The sequence below is a fragment of the Pogona vitticeps genome, chromosome 3 (genome assembly GCF_051106095.1).
Source record: "Pogona vitticeps strain Pit_001003342236 chromosome 3, PviZW2.1, whole genome shotgun sequence".
Lineage (NCBI taxonomy): Eukaryota > Metazoa > Chordata > Lepidosauria > Squamata > Agamidae > Pogona > Pogona vitticeps.
This window is the reverse complement of record NC_135785.1, coordinates 204,910,942-204,927,943: the sequence shown is the minus strand read 5'-3', so window position 1 is coordinate 204,927,943 and position 17,002 is coordinate 204,910,942. Positions and strand designations below refer to the sequence as shown.

The 17,002-nt window shown below is 40.3% G+C and overlaps 1 protein-coding gene across 1 annotated transcript in view; it reads left to right on the top strand.

The window, feature by feature from the left end:
* HUNK (hormonally up-regulated Neu-associated kinase) overlaps window positions 1–17,002 on the top strand; it is a 70,363-nt gene that overhangs the window by 21,194 nt on the left and 32,167 nt on the right. The window contains exon 2 of the mRNA XM_020796282.3: window positions 9,016–9,308. Within this exon, the coding sequence (XP_020651941.1) occupies window positions 9,016–9,308 (293 nt within the window). The remainder of the gene's footprint in view (window positions 1–9,015; window positions 9,309–17,002) is intronic.

Genomic DNA, 17,002 nt, shown 5'->3' with positions numbered 1-17,002 from the left:
TAAATTAAAATTGGAGGAAAATATATATTCATGCACACTGTAAAAAGGCTGCAGCCATCTTCACAGGTTTGGCTTGCTCCAGTGCCCCCCTACCGCCCCCTTCTGCTCCAGCGCCCCCACGCCGCCCCTTTTCGTTCTACCGCCCCCCTGAAAAATGAAATCGCCCCCTGGGGGGCATTATCGCCCACGTTAAGAACCACCGCGTTAGAGCACCTTCTAAAACGTGTGGAAACTTAATTTGGCTTTGTTCTGATTCTTCGTTAATTGTTGGCGAATTCCCCCCCCCATTGGAAGGCATTGAACTGCACGTTTGACAGCTGTCAAAATCGGGTTCAATGCATTCCAGTGGGGGGAGAAAAAAATTCACCAAAATTTAACGAAAAATCAGAACAAAGCCAAATTAAGTTTGTACATGTTTTAGAAGGTACACTAACGATTCCAAGCATTTAAAACCGTTTTTGAACCTTTTAAGACACACTTAAAATTGCAAAAACGGACATCACAAAACCATTGAAATGCATTGAATAGGCTTCAATGCATTCCAATGGGGGATACATTGTTTCGCTTAGCGATGTTTCCTATGGGGATTTTCGCTTAAGGATGGCAATCCGTTCCCATTGGAACGGATTAACCGGTTTTCAATGCATCTCTATGGGAAAAAGTGTTTCGCTTAGCGATGTTTTCCCATAGCGATGTTTATTTTGGAACCAATTAACATCGTTAAGTGAAGCACCACTGTACATGAATACAGAGTAGTTCATGCCTGTGTGGGTTCTCTTAGCTTTACAATGAAGTTGATTGAGCAGTGCTGATCCAGCTCTTGCTCAAGAGAGTTCCCTGTAGGTATTTTGATTCAGGGAAGACTGGGGCTTTTTGAAAAGAATTTGTGGAATAGAGCCAGATAACGTTAGGGGAAAATCTTCAGTTATCAAAAGTGTTAGAATCTTAACTTAAAATGCTTTGGTAAGTCATGTGTGCAGACATACTTTTTTACAAGATCAAAACCTGATACAGGCTTAGGAGAGCATTTGAGGAATCTGACCTTACAAGCAACCCCTTGGCCTCTGACCCTAGTCTTCGGCATTCAGCTGTTCTGTAGGCCTGGGTACTTTGCTTTTATTGGACATGAAACTCAGGAGACAGAGATAGGAGATGAGAAAGTGAAAGAGGTAAACATTTCAGCTAGAAGAAAAACTTCTAAATGCTAGGGGAAAACCATTTTTTTTCAAAAGTACAACATTCATGTATTAATCAGAGGGGAAATTCTTAATGCAAAATACCTCCTTATTGAAAATCACTGGAGCACATGATCCTTCCACGGAATAATTATGTGATTAAGCAAATAAGTTTGCATTTCCAGTCTTGTGAGGAAGGACAACTGGAAAACACTCTTTGTCTAAACCTCCCCCCTTTCACTTTTGATAATTAAGTTACATGAGTAAAGCCAACTCTTAGACTAAGCAAGAGTCAGTTCAATTCTTGCTTTGAATCTAACAGAGAAGTTTAGAAATAGCCTGTTCCTTTTAGCTGTCTGAACTTCTCAGGATCCAAGGAACAACATACCCAAGATCTTTCAAGGGAAGGAGAGTCTTGCTAGTATAACCAGAGGCTGGTATTATCCAAGCTCTGTTTTGGCAGAGTCATAGGCAAGAGCATGAACCATGACCTCAGTGTTCCTTCGCACCCCAAAATAACATATCATTGCATTCTAAGTGTGAAGGTTTGCAGAGGGCTTGTACAGGCGCTCAGTTAAATGCACTTAAATATTGGAACTGTTCCTTTCCAGGTGTTTCCAATCAAGGTAAATGCACAAACGTCTAAAGTTACTTCCAGGTGCCAGAGGACTTGGTTTATATGCATGACCTTGTTTCCTTTGAGCTCTCTACAAGCCCAGATGCCATGATAGTTACATGAATAGGGCTTTGATCAGTCTTTTTGCATGAAGATGTGGCAAGTCTTTTTTGGTAGCTATAGGCAATCCCTTGGGGCTATGAAGCTCCGAAGAAAGAACATTCAAAGTGGGCAGTCAATAGATTCAGAGGACTTACCCATCAGTCCAGTAGTGATGTATGGAAGTGAGAGCTGGACCATAAAGAAGGCTGACTGCCGAAGAATTGATGCTTTTGAATTGTGGTTCTGGAGGAGACTCTTGAGAATCCCCTGGACTGTAAGGAGAACAAACCTATCCATTCTGAAGGAAATCAACCCTGAGTGCTCACTGGAAGGACAGATCCTGAAGCTGAGGCTCCAATACTTTGGCCATCTCATGAGAACAGAAGACTCCCTGGAAAAGACCCTGATGTTGGGAAAGAGTGAAGGCCAGAGGAGAAGGGGACGACAGAGGATGAGATGGCTGGACAGTGTCATCGAAGCTACCAACATGAATCTGACCAAAAACTGGGAGGCAGTGGAAGAGAGGAGAGCCTGCTGTGCTCTGGTCCATGGGGTCATGAAGAGTCGGACACCACTAAACAACAGCACCCATCAGTCCCCAAATGCTTTCATAGATAGTAAAGAGGAGAGTTTTGTTAGGGGCTGGGAGTTCAATTCCCCACCATGCCTCCAGGGAGAAGAGCCAGCCCCTGAAAAGGGTTGCCGTAAGTCAAAATTGACAACACATGATCATGATGATCAGAGGCATTTCTGAAAAGAAAGAGGAGATTGAATCGAACCACAGAGGTATGCATGTGATAGGGCATCAACATAGGGCATCCCCTGAAAGGAGGGTAGGAACATTGTTAGATTATTTATGAAGTCAAGTGAATTCCTTCACTTCTGTTGATTTACTGAAAAATAAATGTAAGGTACAAAGAATTTATTTGTTTACAAAAAGCTTTGGGTTTATCTTTTTTGCATTTACTCGAGCTGTCCGAAACACTTATTCATTCTCTGCTGCAAGGTGTGTTTCTTAGAGCTCCAAAAATGACTTCTATATTCTCAAAGGCATGTGTTATTGATTAATGATTGCATTTGAAAGCTGTGTCTTCTGGTTCTTTTGGATTTTTCCCCTTTTGTACTTTTGTAGGATACAGTGGTGCCTCGCTTAGCGATGTTAATTCGTTCCAAAAAAATCACTGCTAAGCGATTTCATCACTAAGTGAAACACGGTTCCCCATTGAAATGCACTGAAAACCGGATAATCCGTTCCAATAGGAATGAATTGCCGTCCTTAAGCGAAAATCGCCATAGGAAATATCGCTAAGCGAAATGCGGTTCCCCAATTGAAATGCATTGAAACCTATTCAATGCATCTCAATGGGGGAAAAATACAACAACGAATTAAAAAAGAGTCAGAACAAAGTCAAATTTGGTTAACAAAGGGTTTATTAAGTGCACTTTATGATTTCAAACATTTTAAACAGTAAACTTTAACTTTATAAATAACAAAAACATTTTAAAAACAGCAAACATGAGGCTGTTTAAATCATCATCAAGTGAAACAGGGGATCCAAAATGTAATCGCTATGCGAAGCATGGTCCCAACCATCGCTAAGCGAAAATCGCCCATAGGGACCATCGCTAAACGAAGCGCAAAAACGGTCCGAAAAAGTTGTCGCTAAGCAATTTTGTCACTAAACGGAGCGCACGTTAAGTGAGGCACCACTGTATATGCCTCTATGTTTACTTACCTGGTACTTGTACATTTACATGATTTTTCTTCCATCAGGAAGGATTCAGAGGGGGGGCCCTGCAGGCTGCATTATTCCCATGCCCATCATAAATGAAGAATTTAAGGTCTGCTGGGAAATGAGTCAGACACAGATTGGAAAATCTTTGGCACTGCTCATCTTAGCTCCTGGAGAAACCCATCTTTCTCCTCAAAGCCAGGGAGCACATATTGGCACATCAGAATGTTCCAGTGTTAGAGCTATATCAAAGTGTTTCCCCTTCCCACAATATACTGGAGTACTCTGCAGGACAGAGTTCCTCTTGCCCCATGTGGGCCATTGGCAGTAGTAAAATGACATTCTGTGGGCATTCATCTTTGGATTTCTCACATGTTACTGGGAAATATTATTGGGGCATTTGTGGGGGAAAAAGCCAGTTACATTTTTAGTCATTCAAATTGTAACGTATTTGAACAAGAAAATTCAGACTTTTCATGCAAAGTTGGAAGAACGTATTCTCATCCATATTGTTAAAAATAAAATTTAAAAGCCCCAGTATATACATAAAGCTTGTGGCCCTTTTGAAACTGTTCTGCTTTCAGTAATGTTTTACACCTTTGAAATTCAGCTTTACAGTGAAGTTTTTCTTTTTAAAGCCCTTTCTAAACTTAATTGTGGGAACCAGGGTTTTGTTTCCCACCAGCAGGCCGTTTTACAAATGCCATGACTTGAATTATTTATTGGAAGTAAAAGCAAAGTTAGGCATAAAGGACCCAAGGAGAAGTGGGTTCCGGCACCATGGGGTATTTACAAAGAACTAGATTGTCTTTTCCTTACCAACTTGAACCTTGCCAAGAAGAGTAAAACAAAATAATTAGTTCTGTGCATTTACAATATTTTAGCACACCATATGTTGTACTAACAAAAATGCTATCCTATATTTCAAAGGAAAGGTGCATTGTCATTGATGCATAGGTATGGTTGGACAGTAAGTTGTGACACATATACAGTATTCACGCATGCAATTAGTTACATGTTAATTATTTGTTTAATTATGAGCAGTTCTGCACTAGAAATAAGTTGGTTGTGGCACAAATGGATGGTCAGATCACTCTAATGCAGGAAGACTTGTCTTAAGTTTCCATTCACTGCCAAAACTGTTTCCTTTCCGTGCAGCAAAATTTGCTATTTGAACTTTTTCTATTGTACATGCTAAAGATTCTCCTCACTGTTCCTTTTCTGCTCACGATCTCCTACTACTTCCCCAGTCTATAGAATTTAAAATATGTATTTGTAAGGATGGTAAAATACCTAAAACCTAATTGGAGGTGGAGATGTTTGGTGGGCATAGCATGTAATGTGCCTCTCAGTGACATTCAGCACTGATAGGACGCCGACTCCCACCAAGGTCTACCCGGATCAAGTCAGGCGGTGAGGCTGAGGAGCTTGATGCCGAGGGAGGCCCGTAAGAAAAAAACACGAAATCGTGCCTTCTCGGTGGTAACTCCTCGCCTTTGGAACAACCTCTCTCCAGAGATTTGCGCGACCCCCACAATGGGTATCTTTAAAAATAAATTAAAAACATGGATGTTTATTCAGGCCTTCCCTCCAGTCAATACTTGATCTTTTTATTTTCTCCATTTCTTATTTTTCTCATTTTATAAATTGTTATGGAACTTATTTCTGTAATAATTTTTGTGATATTTTTATTTGCTGATTTATATTGTATTGGAAGCCGCCTAGAGTGGTCGCAAGACCAAATAGGCACGGCACAAATGAAATAAATAACTAAATAACTAAATAAATATAATAATAATAGTAGTAGTAGTAGTAGTAGTAGTAGTAGTAGTAGTAGTAGTAGTAGTAGTAGTAGTAGTACAGATTTAGACATATCTGTTTAAAAGTAAGGCCCATTGAGTTCTGTGTATAGGACTGTAGCCTGCATAGTTCTGTTTAGTGAAGTGGGGATGACTTATGTGGTATGCAGGGGATGTGATTCATAAAACACTTGAAACAATACAGTACTTTCTTCCTGCATCTTTCAGTCATGAAAAACACAAATGTACTCTTTCTGTTTCCTCTTACAAGTGATATTTCCTGTTCTGCCAACAGGAAACAGCATTTCAACATGCATGAATAAATATTCCTTCAGCAAACTAATCTTTGAGGATGGCTTGTTTAAATGCATTATGCTCATCTGAGTTATTGTTCTAACTTCATCAAGAGAAAGTACATCTGAGACCAATTTGTTGGTTAAGACAAGGTGCACTCGGATGGTTGTTAACCATGTGGGAGCTGCTTAAAATCTTCTCCATGTGCTAAGAGCTGCCACATGCATCAAGCTTTTAAGTAACCACTATGTAGTTTAGTAGACAGTTAATCTACCCTCAGTTCAGGTTAAAGTGTATAAAATAGGTGCTCATTTTCTCTGCTGCTTTTTTAAAAGTTACAACCAAAAAATCTTACTTCAGCACAGAGGTATGCAGTTTCCAGGCATTTATGAGAGTGTTAATGCACTTAGGAGCTGTGCAATTTCACCCTGCTGCCTTGAGAGCATTCCTTCACCTCTTTCTTATCAAGTGAAGCTAATTATATTGCTTGGTTCTGCAGGCCTTGACAGATAGCCAACACATCCCTGTGCCTTAGTTCCCCAGGCAACGTTTCAGTCCTGGTCCATGAAGGTCAATCACACATTCATCAGCACAGGGAACTGGAAGCACCAGGCATTCAGACCTGCCATTGAAATCTTCCACATCAGCAACTCCAGCTCGTCTACTTTTTTCTCTGCCTCTGTTATCCTTGAGGCTGATTCTAAGAGAGTCTTCATGGTTTGAACTAAAGTTCATTGTCAGCTAAGCAAGTTGTCTGGACAAGGACACTGAAATTGGGGTCATGTTGTAATTAGAACTTTTTAATTTAATGTACACAGGATGGAGGTTGCCATACTTTTCAAGAGGCCTCATACAATGACAAGGCTTCTTTTTGGCCCATATACTAAAATTTAAGATTGCTTAGACTTTCCTTCAGAATATTAGGTTTGGTCAAAAATATATCTAAAGAAATATTATTTTGAGGTGATTGGAACCACCAGGTGGTTTAAGAAAGAACAATGAGAAACCATGGTCATAACATAATTTATTTGGGAAAATATGTGTATTATTCCAAGAAAGCACATACTGATTCTTGGACTATTTCTTTCTGACATTGTCAGAAAAGATTTAGCACTTACTATAGCCAGAAAACAAAGTTCCTGTAGTAGAAATTGGAGATGGGCATGAACTCCAATTTGGAAGTTCAGCCCGGTGCCTGCACAGGTGTTCCGCATATTCTCCTCTCCCGTCTCCTCTGCGTGCTTGCTCATTGCCCGACTGAACCATGCTTTCCTCCCCCGCCGCCTGTTCACTGATAGCAGCATCCACTTCCCTTCTCCCCCTCCTTTGGTGGCTGCCCACTAAGACAAGGAGGTAGGGCCCTGGAAACCTGCTGCGTTGCCTTTGAGGTTACCTCAATGCAAAACTCAGTACTGTGAGAGAATACAAAGTTATCCTTTGTTTTTGTCATTGCAATGAGCAGACAGTTGTCTGTGCAGTAATGAGCAACTGGGCCAATAGATCTCATTTGCAAGTTAAACTCATTGTCATAAAACTCTGAAGAAAGTTGAAAGGAAAGAGAAAATACATTGATTGATTGATTGGTTGGTTGTCTGATTGATTGATTGGTTGGTTGATTTAAAGTCACTTTGAAGCTGAGTGAAAGCTGTTGATATTCTGGATTGCTGTTTGGAGACTAATGACTAGATGAGAGATAACAAACAAAATCCAGACAGAATAGAGGTACTTGTGACTAGAGATGTTCATGTTGGAAACTGTTCCATTTTGTTCTTGATAAGGAGATCTCTCTTTCATTTTGTTTACTAGGAAAGAGGGGCACCTCTTTTGGGTCATTTCATTTTGCTATTTCTTCACTCGTTTTTTTTCTGATGCTAGTCCAAAACAGCCCCAAAGTTGCAAAGTAAGGAGAGGGAGGGAAGAGTGTGAGGAGCAGAGGAGCAGAAGCAAAGCAAGAAGAGGAAGGGGAAAGAAGGATTGGTATGGCAAGGAGGCGCATGCCAATGCCATTAAGGAAGATTTCCCAGACAGTTTGGGTGAAAGAAAAAATTCAGAAAAAAAGGAAACACAAGCCCCCCCACAAAGCTTCCATTTCTCCCTTTTTTGTTTAAACTAATTCGTTATGTTTAAGAGGTTCTCTTTCAAGAACCAACAAAAGAATTAAGTTTCAAAGCTTTTTTCTGTTTTACCCCTTAAAGTTGATTTTTTAAAAACAACCTTGTCCCTGACTAGGCGACAGATGATCTCTGTAATGTGATTTGTCATGCTTTGGGTGGAGTAGCATTTTCCTTGAAGAATCAGATTCACAACATGGAGATGCATCTGTAGTATGCTGTACCTCTGGATGCTTAGGTGGCGGCTATAGCCAGGAGAGCCTTTTCCTAAGTTAGGCTGTGGTGTTAATTGGGCATCTTCATGAGGGAAAAGGTCTGATCCGGTCATGGTGACATGTGGCTTAATGACATTTCAACTGGATTCATACAGCATGCTTTACCTGGGTCTGCTTGGAAGAATCTCCAGAAATGGCAGCTAGCTCAGAATGTTGGTAGGAATTCACTTAATTCTACGTGTCCTACACCGTTTAAAAGCTGAAGACTTAGTTGTGATAATTCACAGTCCTTAAATGGCTTAGCTCCTGGATACTTTAAGGGCTATCTCTTCTTAAGATCTGCAGTGGAAGCTTGTCTCTATGTCCTACACATGGTGAACAGGCCACACAAAAACTGGGGAATTGCCCCAGGAGCATGCATGTCTCCTCACTGGAAGTTAATCCAGTGCTTATTTATATTTATATTATATTATTTTTACTACATTGTATTTTCAGTGTTATTTGGCAGTTTATTGTATTTAGCACACAGCAGGAGTTGTAAACTGCCCTGCATAGTTCATAACCACCCAAAGAGCAATATATAGTTTTTGTGTGTATAAATAAAATAAGGAGAACTTGCTTACATTAGGATTAATTATAACCTTTTTCCCATGTAGGGAACCATGTACCACACAGAGGAATAATTTACCAAAGAAGTGATACCATTCCGTTTCCATAAAAATTACAATATCTAGAAGCCTAGAATTGTGCTTCAATAGAGGATTAAGATTTTATCCTTTTTTTTTCTTATGATTTTATGGCTGGTGGTGGGAGAGGAATTAGAAATAAATAGAGTCCATGTTCTGCATATAGGCAGGCTGATGTCAGCAGTACATTTTTCCCTGTATCGATTTATTGTGAGGTAAAAATTCACTTACACCAGCTAAAAAGGTTAAAATGTAATAACAGTAGCGTCTTTCCTTCTTACCAGGTGGCAGTGAAAGTTATTGACAAGAAGAGAGCTAAAAAGGACACTTACGTGACCAAGAATCTAAGGCGAGAGGGCCAGATTCAGCAAATGATTCGCCACCCCAACATTGCTCAGCTGCTGGATATCTTGGAAACTGAGAACAGTTACTATCTTGTCATGGAGCTGTGCCCGGGAGGCAACCTGATGCACAAAATCTATGAGAAGAAGAGACTTGAAGAGCACGAAGCCCGCAAATATATTCGACAGCTAATTCTCGCCGTTGAACATCTACATCGTGCAGGAGTTGTTCACAGGTAAAATAAAGTAGCAGTTTATTTGAAAGCCTTCATGTATACAAAGTAGCAGTTTGTAGGTTAAATTTTCTGGTCCTTTCTCACTGTTTCATGTCTTCTGCAAAAGTGCTAAATGACTAGCCCAGTGCAAAGAATTTCCCCCCCTGTGGCTACATTATACATAAGTATATTAAAAGGTCTTAGACCTGAGTCTTTCACACTGAAAACTGCTTGCTTATTTAATTGATTAAATTATTTATTTATTTATATAAATTATTTACAGTATATGCTGCCTTTCTCCTTGGGGAGGGGGGACCCAAGGCAGCTCACAACAGGTAAAATTTAAAACACTATATAAATACCACATTTTAAAAACAATTAAATATACATTACAATTAAAACAATCAAGTGAAAAACAATTTTAAAATATTTATAGCCTATAAGCATTTTTGAGATAACTTGCTGGTTAAAGACTCGCCTGAAGAGGAACGTCTGTGCCAGGCAACGGAAGAACAAGAGGGAAGGGGGCCAACCTGCCTTCTCAGGGCAGTGTGTTCCAAGGCCTGGGAGCAGCCCCTGAGATGGCCTTCTCTCAGGCCCTCACGAAGGACAGGAGATGGAGGGACAATTTTTTCTGCTGGTTTTTCTCCTAGCAGATCCAGTTTAATTGCCTTCCCATTAAAATCTGTGGGAGAAAAAAATGTTACTCCCATCCTGATTGAGGCTTCCTAAGTTTGGAATTTGCTCCCAGAGTCCCAGGGAGGCAGTACAGCAACTAAAATGAAACAACTAGGGCTTTGCCCCAGAGCACTGAAATTTAAAGGGCACCAAAATCTAGAGGTGAATCTACTGGTGGTGTTGGGAAAATAAATAAATAAATAAAAACCAATTACAGTGGTGCCTCGCACAACGGGCGCCTCGTAGAGCGATGAATCCGCTCTACGAGGCCGGTTTTGCGATCACAAATGCGATCGCAAAACAGTGCCCGCATAGGGCGAAAATTGCACAGCGAAGGTCGGTAAGCGGTTCGCTTACCGACCTTCGCTTTGCGACCTGACGATCAGCTGGTCGGCGAGTCCAAAATGGCCGCTGGAACAGCCGAAATGGCCGCGCACAGCGTTTTCGCGCCCTCGGTAAACGAGGGGAGGGCGCAAAAACACTGTGCGCGGCCATTTTGGCTGTTCCGGCGGCCATTTTGGACCCGCCGACCAGCTGATCCACGGTCTCGCTGCGGCTGAAATGGCCGCGCGCAGCGTTTTTGTGCCCTCCCCTCGCTTACCGAGGGCGCGAAAATGGCTGCCGGACCTGGAAAAGCATCACTGAACGGTGAGTTTTTGACCATTTGGAACGCATTAAACGCTGTTTAATGCATTCCAATGGCTTTTTTTGATACGTACAGCGATGCTTTCACACAGCGAGGGTTAATCCGGAATGGATTAACCTCGCTGTGCGAGGCACCACTGTATCTCCTGGCATTCTTCACAATCAGTCCCCCCCTTCCCCCAAGCATGCATTTTCTCTTTCCTGGGAGATGGATACTAAATCTCCTCCACTTTTTCTGGTGGTGGGTTTTCACCCATGCCTCAGGGCGGAATAGGTTAAAGATGATGGTATATGCCCCAGGAGACAAAATTGCTAGTTACAGCTTTGGACCGAGGAATAGAAGAGACTAGATCTAGTGGGGCCAAAGCCACCCTCATCCCACCTTTAGAATGCCCCATTCTGGGGCTGCCACTGACTGCCATCAGTAATAGATTCCTACCCAAAGTCATTTCATTTCCACAGGTGTAAATGGGGTCCCTGGAATGCCCCCCCTCCACATCATCCTAACCCTTTCCTCCATGTCAGTGGCTCTCATTATTAAGATTGAGCTGTTAGTGGGCACTTTCTCCCACATATATGCTCCATTAATTAAGCTTAGCTGGGAGATGCTAAATCCATGCTTTAGAAAGACACAATTCATTCTTGCCTTAAGTACAGTTGGCAATGAAGTTATTTTTAAAGTAGCTCTAAAAATAACTGCACTCACACCTCATCTGTGATCTGTATGTGTTCACATTCTGTGTTCATTATAAACAAAGGAGGCTAGTTAGAGTTCTTATGTGGGCTAGAATTGCTGGGTACCGCAGCATTTATAGCATGTTCCTATGATCACTGAACTTTTTTCAACAGAGGTGGGGGCATAATGCTTAAAATGTTAGCTTCAGTGTGCTGTTCCAAGAACAATAACAAAATCAGAGTTGTCAGGACAAGTACAAGTATTTATCCCTGAGTGGTAATTAAGGTAAATCATTACAATGATGCAGTGGGGTGATGAGATGTCATTACCTAATCAACATGGATGTTGTTAATAAACACTAAATATAGTCATGAATGGGTAAATATCACAATATTATAAAGTGTTTTGATCTTGAATTTATTATAACGAGAAACTGCCTTGGCTCCTTTTTAAGAAGTGGGGTAAACATGATTTAAATAAATAAATAATAAATCATATATTTCAGTCTTATGAAAATACTGTACAAAGTCCTGTAAACGCAAACAGAAGGAATCTTTGAAGGCAGACATTTCCAGTACCTCTGGTACAAAGGATCTTGTTCCTTTGTCCTTTTTATGAGGCTCTAAGTAGTTGTTGGTTGATTGGCAATGCACTTTACAAAATGCTGATAAAACCTTAGCCAGGCTGGAGGAAGTTCTCTGTAAGTTGGTCAACAATTTTGTTGGGCTGGTTTTTTTTTTTTTAATTTTATTTATATCCTGCCTATCTAGTCAATTAGGACCACTCTAGGCGGCTGCCTTTTTCCTGGAACAAGAGCCTAAGGTGGCTTATAGCAGGACAGTTTCACTCATAGTATGGTTTATAGTCACATGAAGGTAATTTAAGGGGGAAAGCATAAGCCAGTGTTCAGGGAAGGGAGATTTAACTTTTCTCTGCTGAGTCATCCAGAATGTTGTAAAAGGACTCGTATTAGAGCATAATTTCAGGGAGTATTTGTTCTCTGTGATTTTTGTTGGTCACCACTAGTTTCTTCAAACAAATCTTTTAAGGTGAAAAAAGTACAATGAAGAACCAAATGACATACATACAAAACAAATCACAAAAGCTCAGTGTGCATGAAAATGCAGCAGCTACTCATTTTAGAAAGCTGCTGTTCATCTCACTTGGAAAAAAAGAGAGCTTCTTAACCACATGAGTTGCATTTTTTTTGTACACCACCAGTGCACACTATCTGATCTCTCACCATCCTTGGTAATAGTAGGGGGAGCGGTTACCTCTGCATTTCCGAGCCCAGTTGGGAACCTAATTCAAAATGTGAGCAAGTTCAAAGAGTTACTAGGGCAAGCTTCTCCTGCTCTTAGTTCAAGGCTGTCTCATTAAGCAAACTTACAGCTTCTCATCCCTAGTAACACATGAGACAAACCTATTCCTAAATAAAGCAGACCCTCTGTATCAGTTGTAATTACACAAGTGTTGAGTTACCATTCAGCTATTGATTTGACAGGTCTTTTGTAACTGAGATCAGCCACTAGATATAGGCTAATGATCTACAGACCACATCAAATTGTTTGTTGTAAGATTTGTTTCTTTTTATTAGAAAAGCACTATTATGTCTTGCAACCAAGAGCAAAAGGAAGAGGTTGCTTTTGCTTCCAAACATTTTCAGCGGAAACAATTCAAATGAAGTAGGAGTGAAAATTGGTGGAAGAAACATCAATAACTGGCAGAGAGCAGCAATGACTTTTAGTGAAAGGGAAAGAGCCAAAGCAGGACTGCAGTTGAACCTTAAGTAGAGTCATTACTTCAGAACAACTTTCATGTTGACCATGAAGAAATTTAAATAGTGAAAGATTTTAACTTTCCCCATTTGATGTAATGAAATGTGCAGGGACAAACTCTGAGCATCACCGTTTAAAGTGTATGGTCCATACACTCCACTATGTCTCCTAAGACCTGTTGCACAACAGACCTTGCAGAGACCAGCAGGGCTTCTAGGAAATGTGTGGTTATCACTACAAGACTACCTGGAATGCAGGTGGTTGGTTGTTGCATGAACAGCAAGCTCAAATCTGAATTAGATAGCAATCACTGTCTCTTTCTCTGACAGAAGAAAACAATCTTGAATGGCAATACATAGTGAAATGTTCTCTTTTTAGAAGGTATTTACACAGGCCTTCATGCCGTCAAAAACAGAATGACTATTAAGCCTCCTAAGGGAGTAAGGACAACAAAAGACAATGAAGTGAAAGGCTTGGTGCTTGCAGTAGCATCCCACAGGAAATTCTCAGCAACCCTTTTAAAGTAATTTTAACTAAATTCAATCCTGTTCAGTGCAATTACTGTCAGACTGTCAAAGAAAGCAATATAATAATGTACTAGCTTCCTGTGTATCTGTTTTTTCCACTGTTCCTTTCATTGTAGAACTAGATGCATATCACCTTCTTGAACTTTGGTATTAAGATCACTAGCAGTGTTTGGTGAGAAGGGAAAATAGACTTTGTGTTTCTATATTGTACAAGCTATGATTGTGCTTTGTTTTGAGAGCCAAAATGCTGTAGCTAAGCCATAACATCACCAAATGGTTTTGGACCACTGGTCTCTTACCCCCTCCCAAATAAAACGTTGTTGACCATTGTCTGCTTCTTACACCATCCTCTGTAACATGATTTCCCAGCAAACAGCCTTTCTCAGCTGGTCATGGCCAGAAATGAGAAATGTTAATATTTTACTAAAATCCCTCAAACACCATTGTTTTCTGGGAGCTGTAGTTGGAGGTGGGGAACCAAGTATTTTCTAATTCTGTTTGTGGCCCTTCCCCTCCCCCAGTTAGGGCCTCTCATAGTAGTATGGAGAGTAATAACCAGTAATAACCAGAATTTGATGACTCAATCCAAGTTTGACCTCCCATAGACAGAAGGGGTCCAGATGTTGAGAGACCTACTGAAGCACTACTTAGGTTCAGTAGGTCTCCCAAATTATTTTTTTGGCAATTTTAGGTTCTGTTCTAAGGAGAAAGAAGTGGGAAAGCATAATTCAACCTGAGCAGCTGCACTGCACATGCAGTTATCCAATCCAGTAGTGTATCTGGCTCATGCCTGTTTGGTTTCTTGTAAATATTAGTAGAGATATGAAGTAGTGCACTTTAGATTAACAAATAGTTTCATTTATTTTTAAAGATGCAGTAATAAAGAGAAGCAATGCAAAATAGTTGTAGGTAGGTAGGAAGTGAAGACTTTATTTTCAAACATATGGCAGTATTAAAACATAAAACACTCAGTCTTTATTCTTTATTGAAATTATCTGATTTACTATGAGTTCCAGTTTTGTAGCTTGATGTTCCTCTTGTTTCCTTGAATTGATATTCTGTAGAACAGTTACCCTGCGATCTGTGACTCTGACAGGAATACTTAAAAGGCTTACAATGGGCTTTTTCCTAATGCTTTTGCTTTTTATATCTGATTTATGTACATTTAAGTCTTTTGCCTAAAAAGTCAGCCTCTTTCTCCAACACATATTGCCTGAAGGCATTTAATACATGATATTACATAAGGTTTCATGGATCATAGCCCACTCCTTTATATGAAGAAGTCATTTACGGTCCATGAAAGCTTGTGCCATATTGAATTTAGCTTTTAACCTGCAGCAAGACTCTTGTGGTTTTTGCTCCTACAGACTAACATAGTTTACCCTTTTAAGAATGTTTACATATCACGTTATGTTAGCTGACATGCAGACATCTTTATACGTAAGTATCCTAGATGCATTGGGTTGTACCATTGGGAAGATAGTTAATTACAGTGTTGCTGTTGATTAATTAGTGTAGTCGGTGCTGAGGTCTATTGCAAGGTCTGGATCCTAGCTTGAAATCCACAAAGATACTTTGTCCTTTGGTGAGCAATTATTTAAGTTCAGAGACTTGTCCATATGCAAGCATGGGATTTCTCTCTGTTTGAGACACTCTCGCCTTCAACTATGTTGGCTAGTACTGGTGGGAGTTGCCATCCAGCAATATCTGGAGAGCTGCACTTTCCCACTCTTGATTTTATGTAGTCCCAGGCATGACTGGCATATGGGTTTCTGTAACATTTAGTTGGTCTCTTGTCAAGGGTGGCCTGGAGTCAGCTAGACCTGAAGATAACACTATTAAGAAAATACACATACAGAGTATGTTATGCTCAGGTTTGTAGTAGGATGAGCAATATTAAAATTATGAGAGAATATCTCTAAAGTGATTCTTCTTCATTAGGGAAGTGCTGAATAGTTCCAGGGTCCCTAGGAAAATGTCATCAGTGTAACTCTACACACTGCAGTAAACAGGTTGACATATTATGGTGCCAGACCTGTCCCAGTGGTGGTGCCATAGATGTGTAAATGTTTGCCCATTCCTTTTATTTCTGTTTTTAACTTTCTGTTAGATTCCACATGTTTTTCCCCCTCAGGAAGTCAGCAGTCTTTGCATGCATTACAATACAGATCCTGATCAAACAGGAACAGGGCCAGGCCACCCTAACAGGTAATTGCTGTGTATTGTCACTATGCTTGCAGAGATCTGAGCAGGGTTTCAGCCAGTTTTTTTGAAGCAGCCATTTTATGAAAAGAAGATTCATGGAAGTGGTTTTTTGTCAGGGTTGATGAAGGGAAGAAAAAAGGTTAACTCCACCTCTTTACCCATCAGTTGTGGTCCCAGTAATTACCATCCTCCCTGCTGACATTATTTGCATTTTTTAAAAAACTTGTATCTCAGCAACAAAAATATCTTTACCATCATATCTACTTTGACCCAAGGGTATTTCCTTGTCTCATTATATAATAATAGGCCAGAAAAATGCCAGAAAGGTGGAAAATAGCTTGAGGTTCAATGATAACATCCCTATTAACACATCCTCAGGTGGTCTATTAGAACTGGGAGGAGAAAATGGCTGTATAACATTTAAATATTGTAGGACTGTGGAAATAATAAAGAATAGGAAAACATTTGAAAACATGTGGTAACAGAATTATTTGTGGTATCTTAGGTTGCACTTCTTTCTTGATCTCCTGAGGCATTCACCGTACTCATTTTAAGGACAAGCTGTCTGACTCTGACTATGCAGTATTTATGATAGAAATCTGCAGAGCTGAGAACTGCTTCCTTTTGAAATGCAAAGTTGGCTTTTCTTCCATAGAATTGCTTTAGGAATTCACTTTCAACTGCACAGGGTCACAATATCTTAAACTTTGCTTTGAAGACAAAGAGCTGTTTTTGCTCTTCCACTTTTACCTCAGGGATTGGCAACAAGTGGACTTCCAGATGTTTTCAGACTACCATTGCCTTTAGCCCTGGCCAATACATCCATACTATGAGGGCTGATATAAGTTGCTCATTCCCACCCTTACATCATGACACCAAATAGATTTCAGCTGCATGATTCTTTCATTTCTTTTTCAAGTAGAGCCAGTGTTCTTTGGATTCATGATTTACTTCCCCTTGAAATATTCGTAACCCTTGGAATGGGTTTGTCTAAACAGAAACAGTCTGGAGTAGATTAGCTGTGATGGGCTTTTAAAAATGTGGATTAGTCTACCAGTATGATTTGGAACTACTGTGGAGGACAGTGGTTTTATACAGTTGTCCTGAAGCTCATCAGGAGTTGTGTAGGATGAATTACGATTCAGGTCATGTCATAGGCAACCAGGTGTGTGAACTTAAAAATAACAGGTAAATACTCTGCTTTCT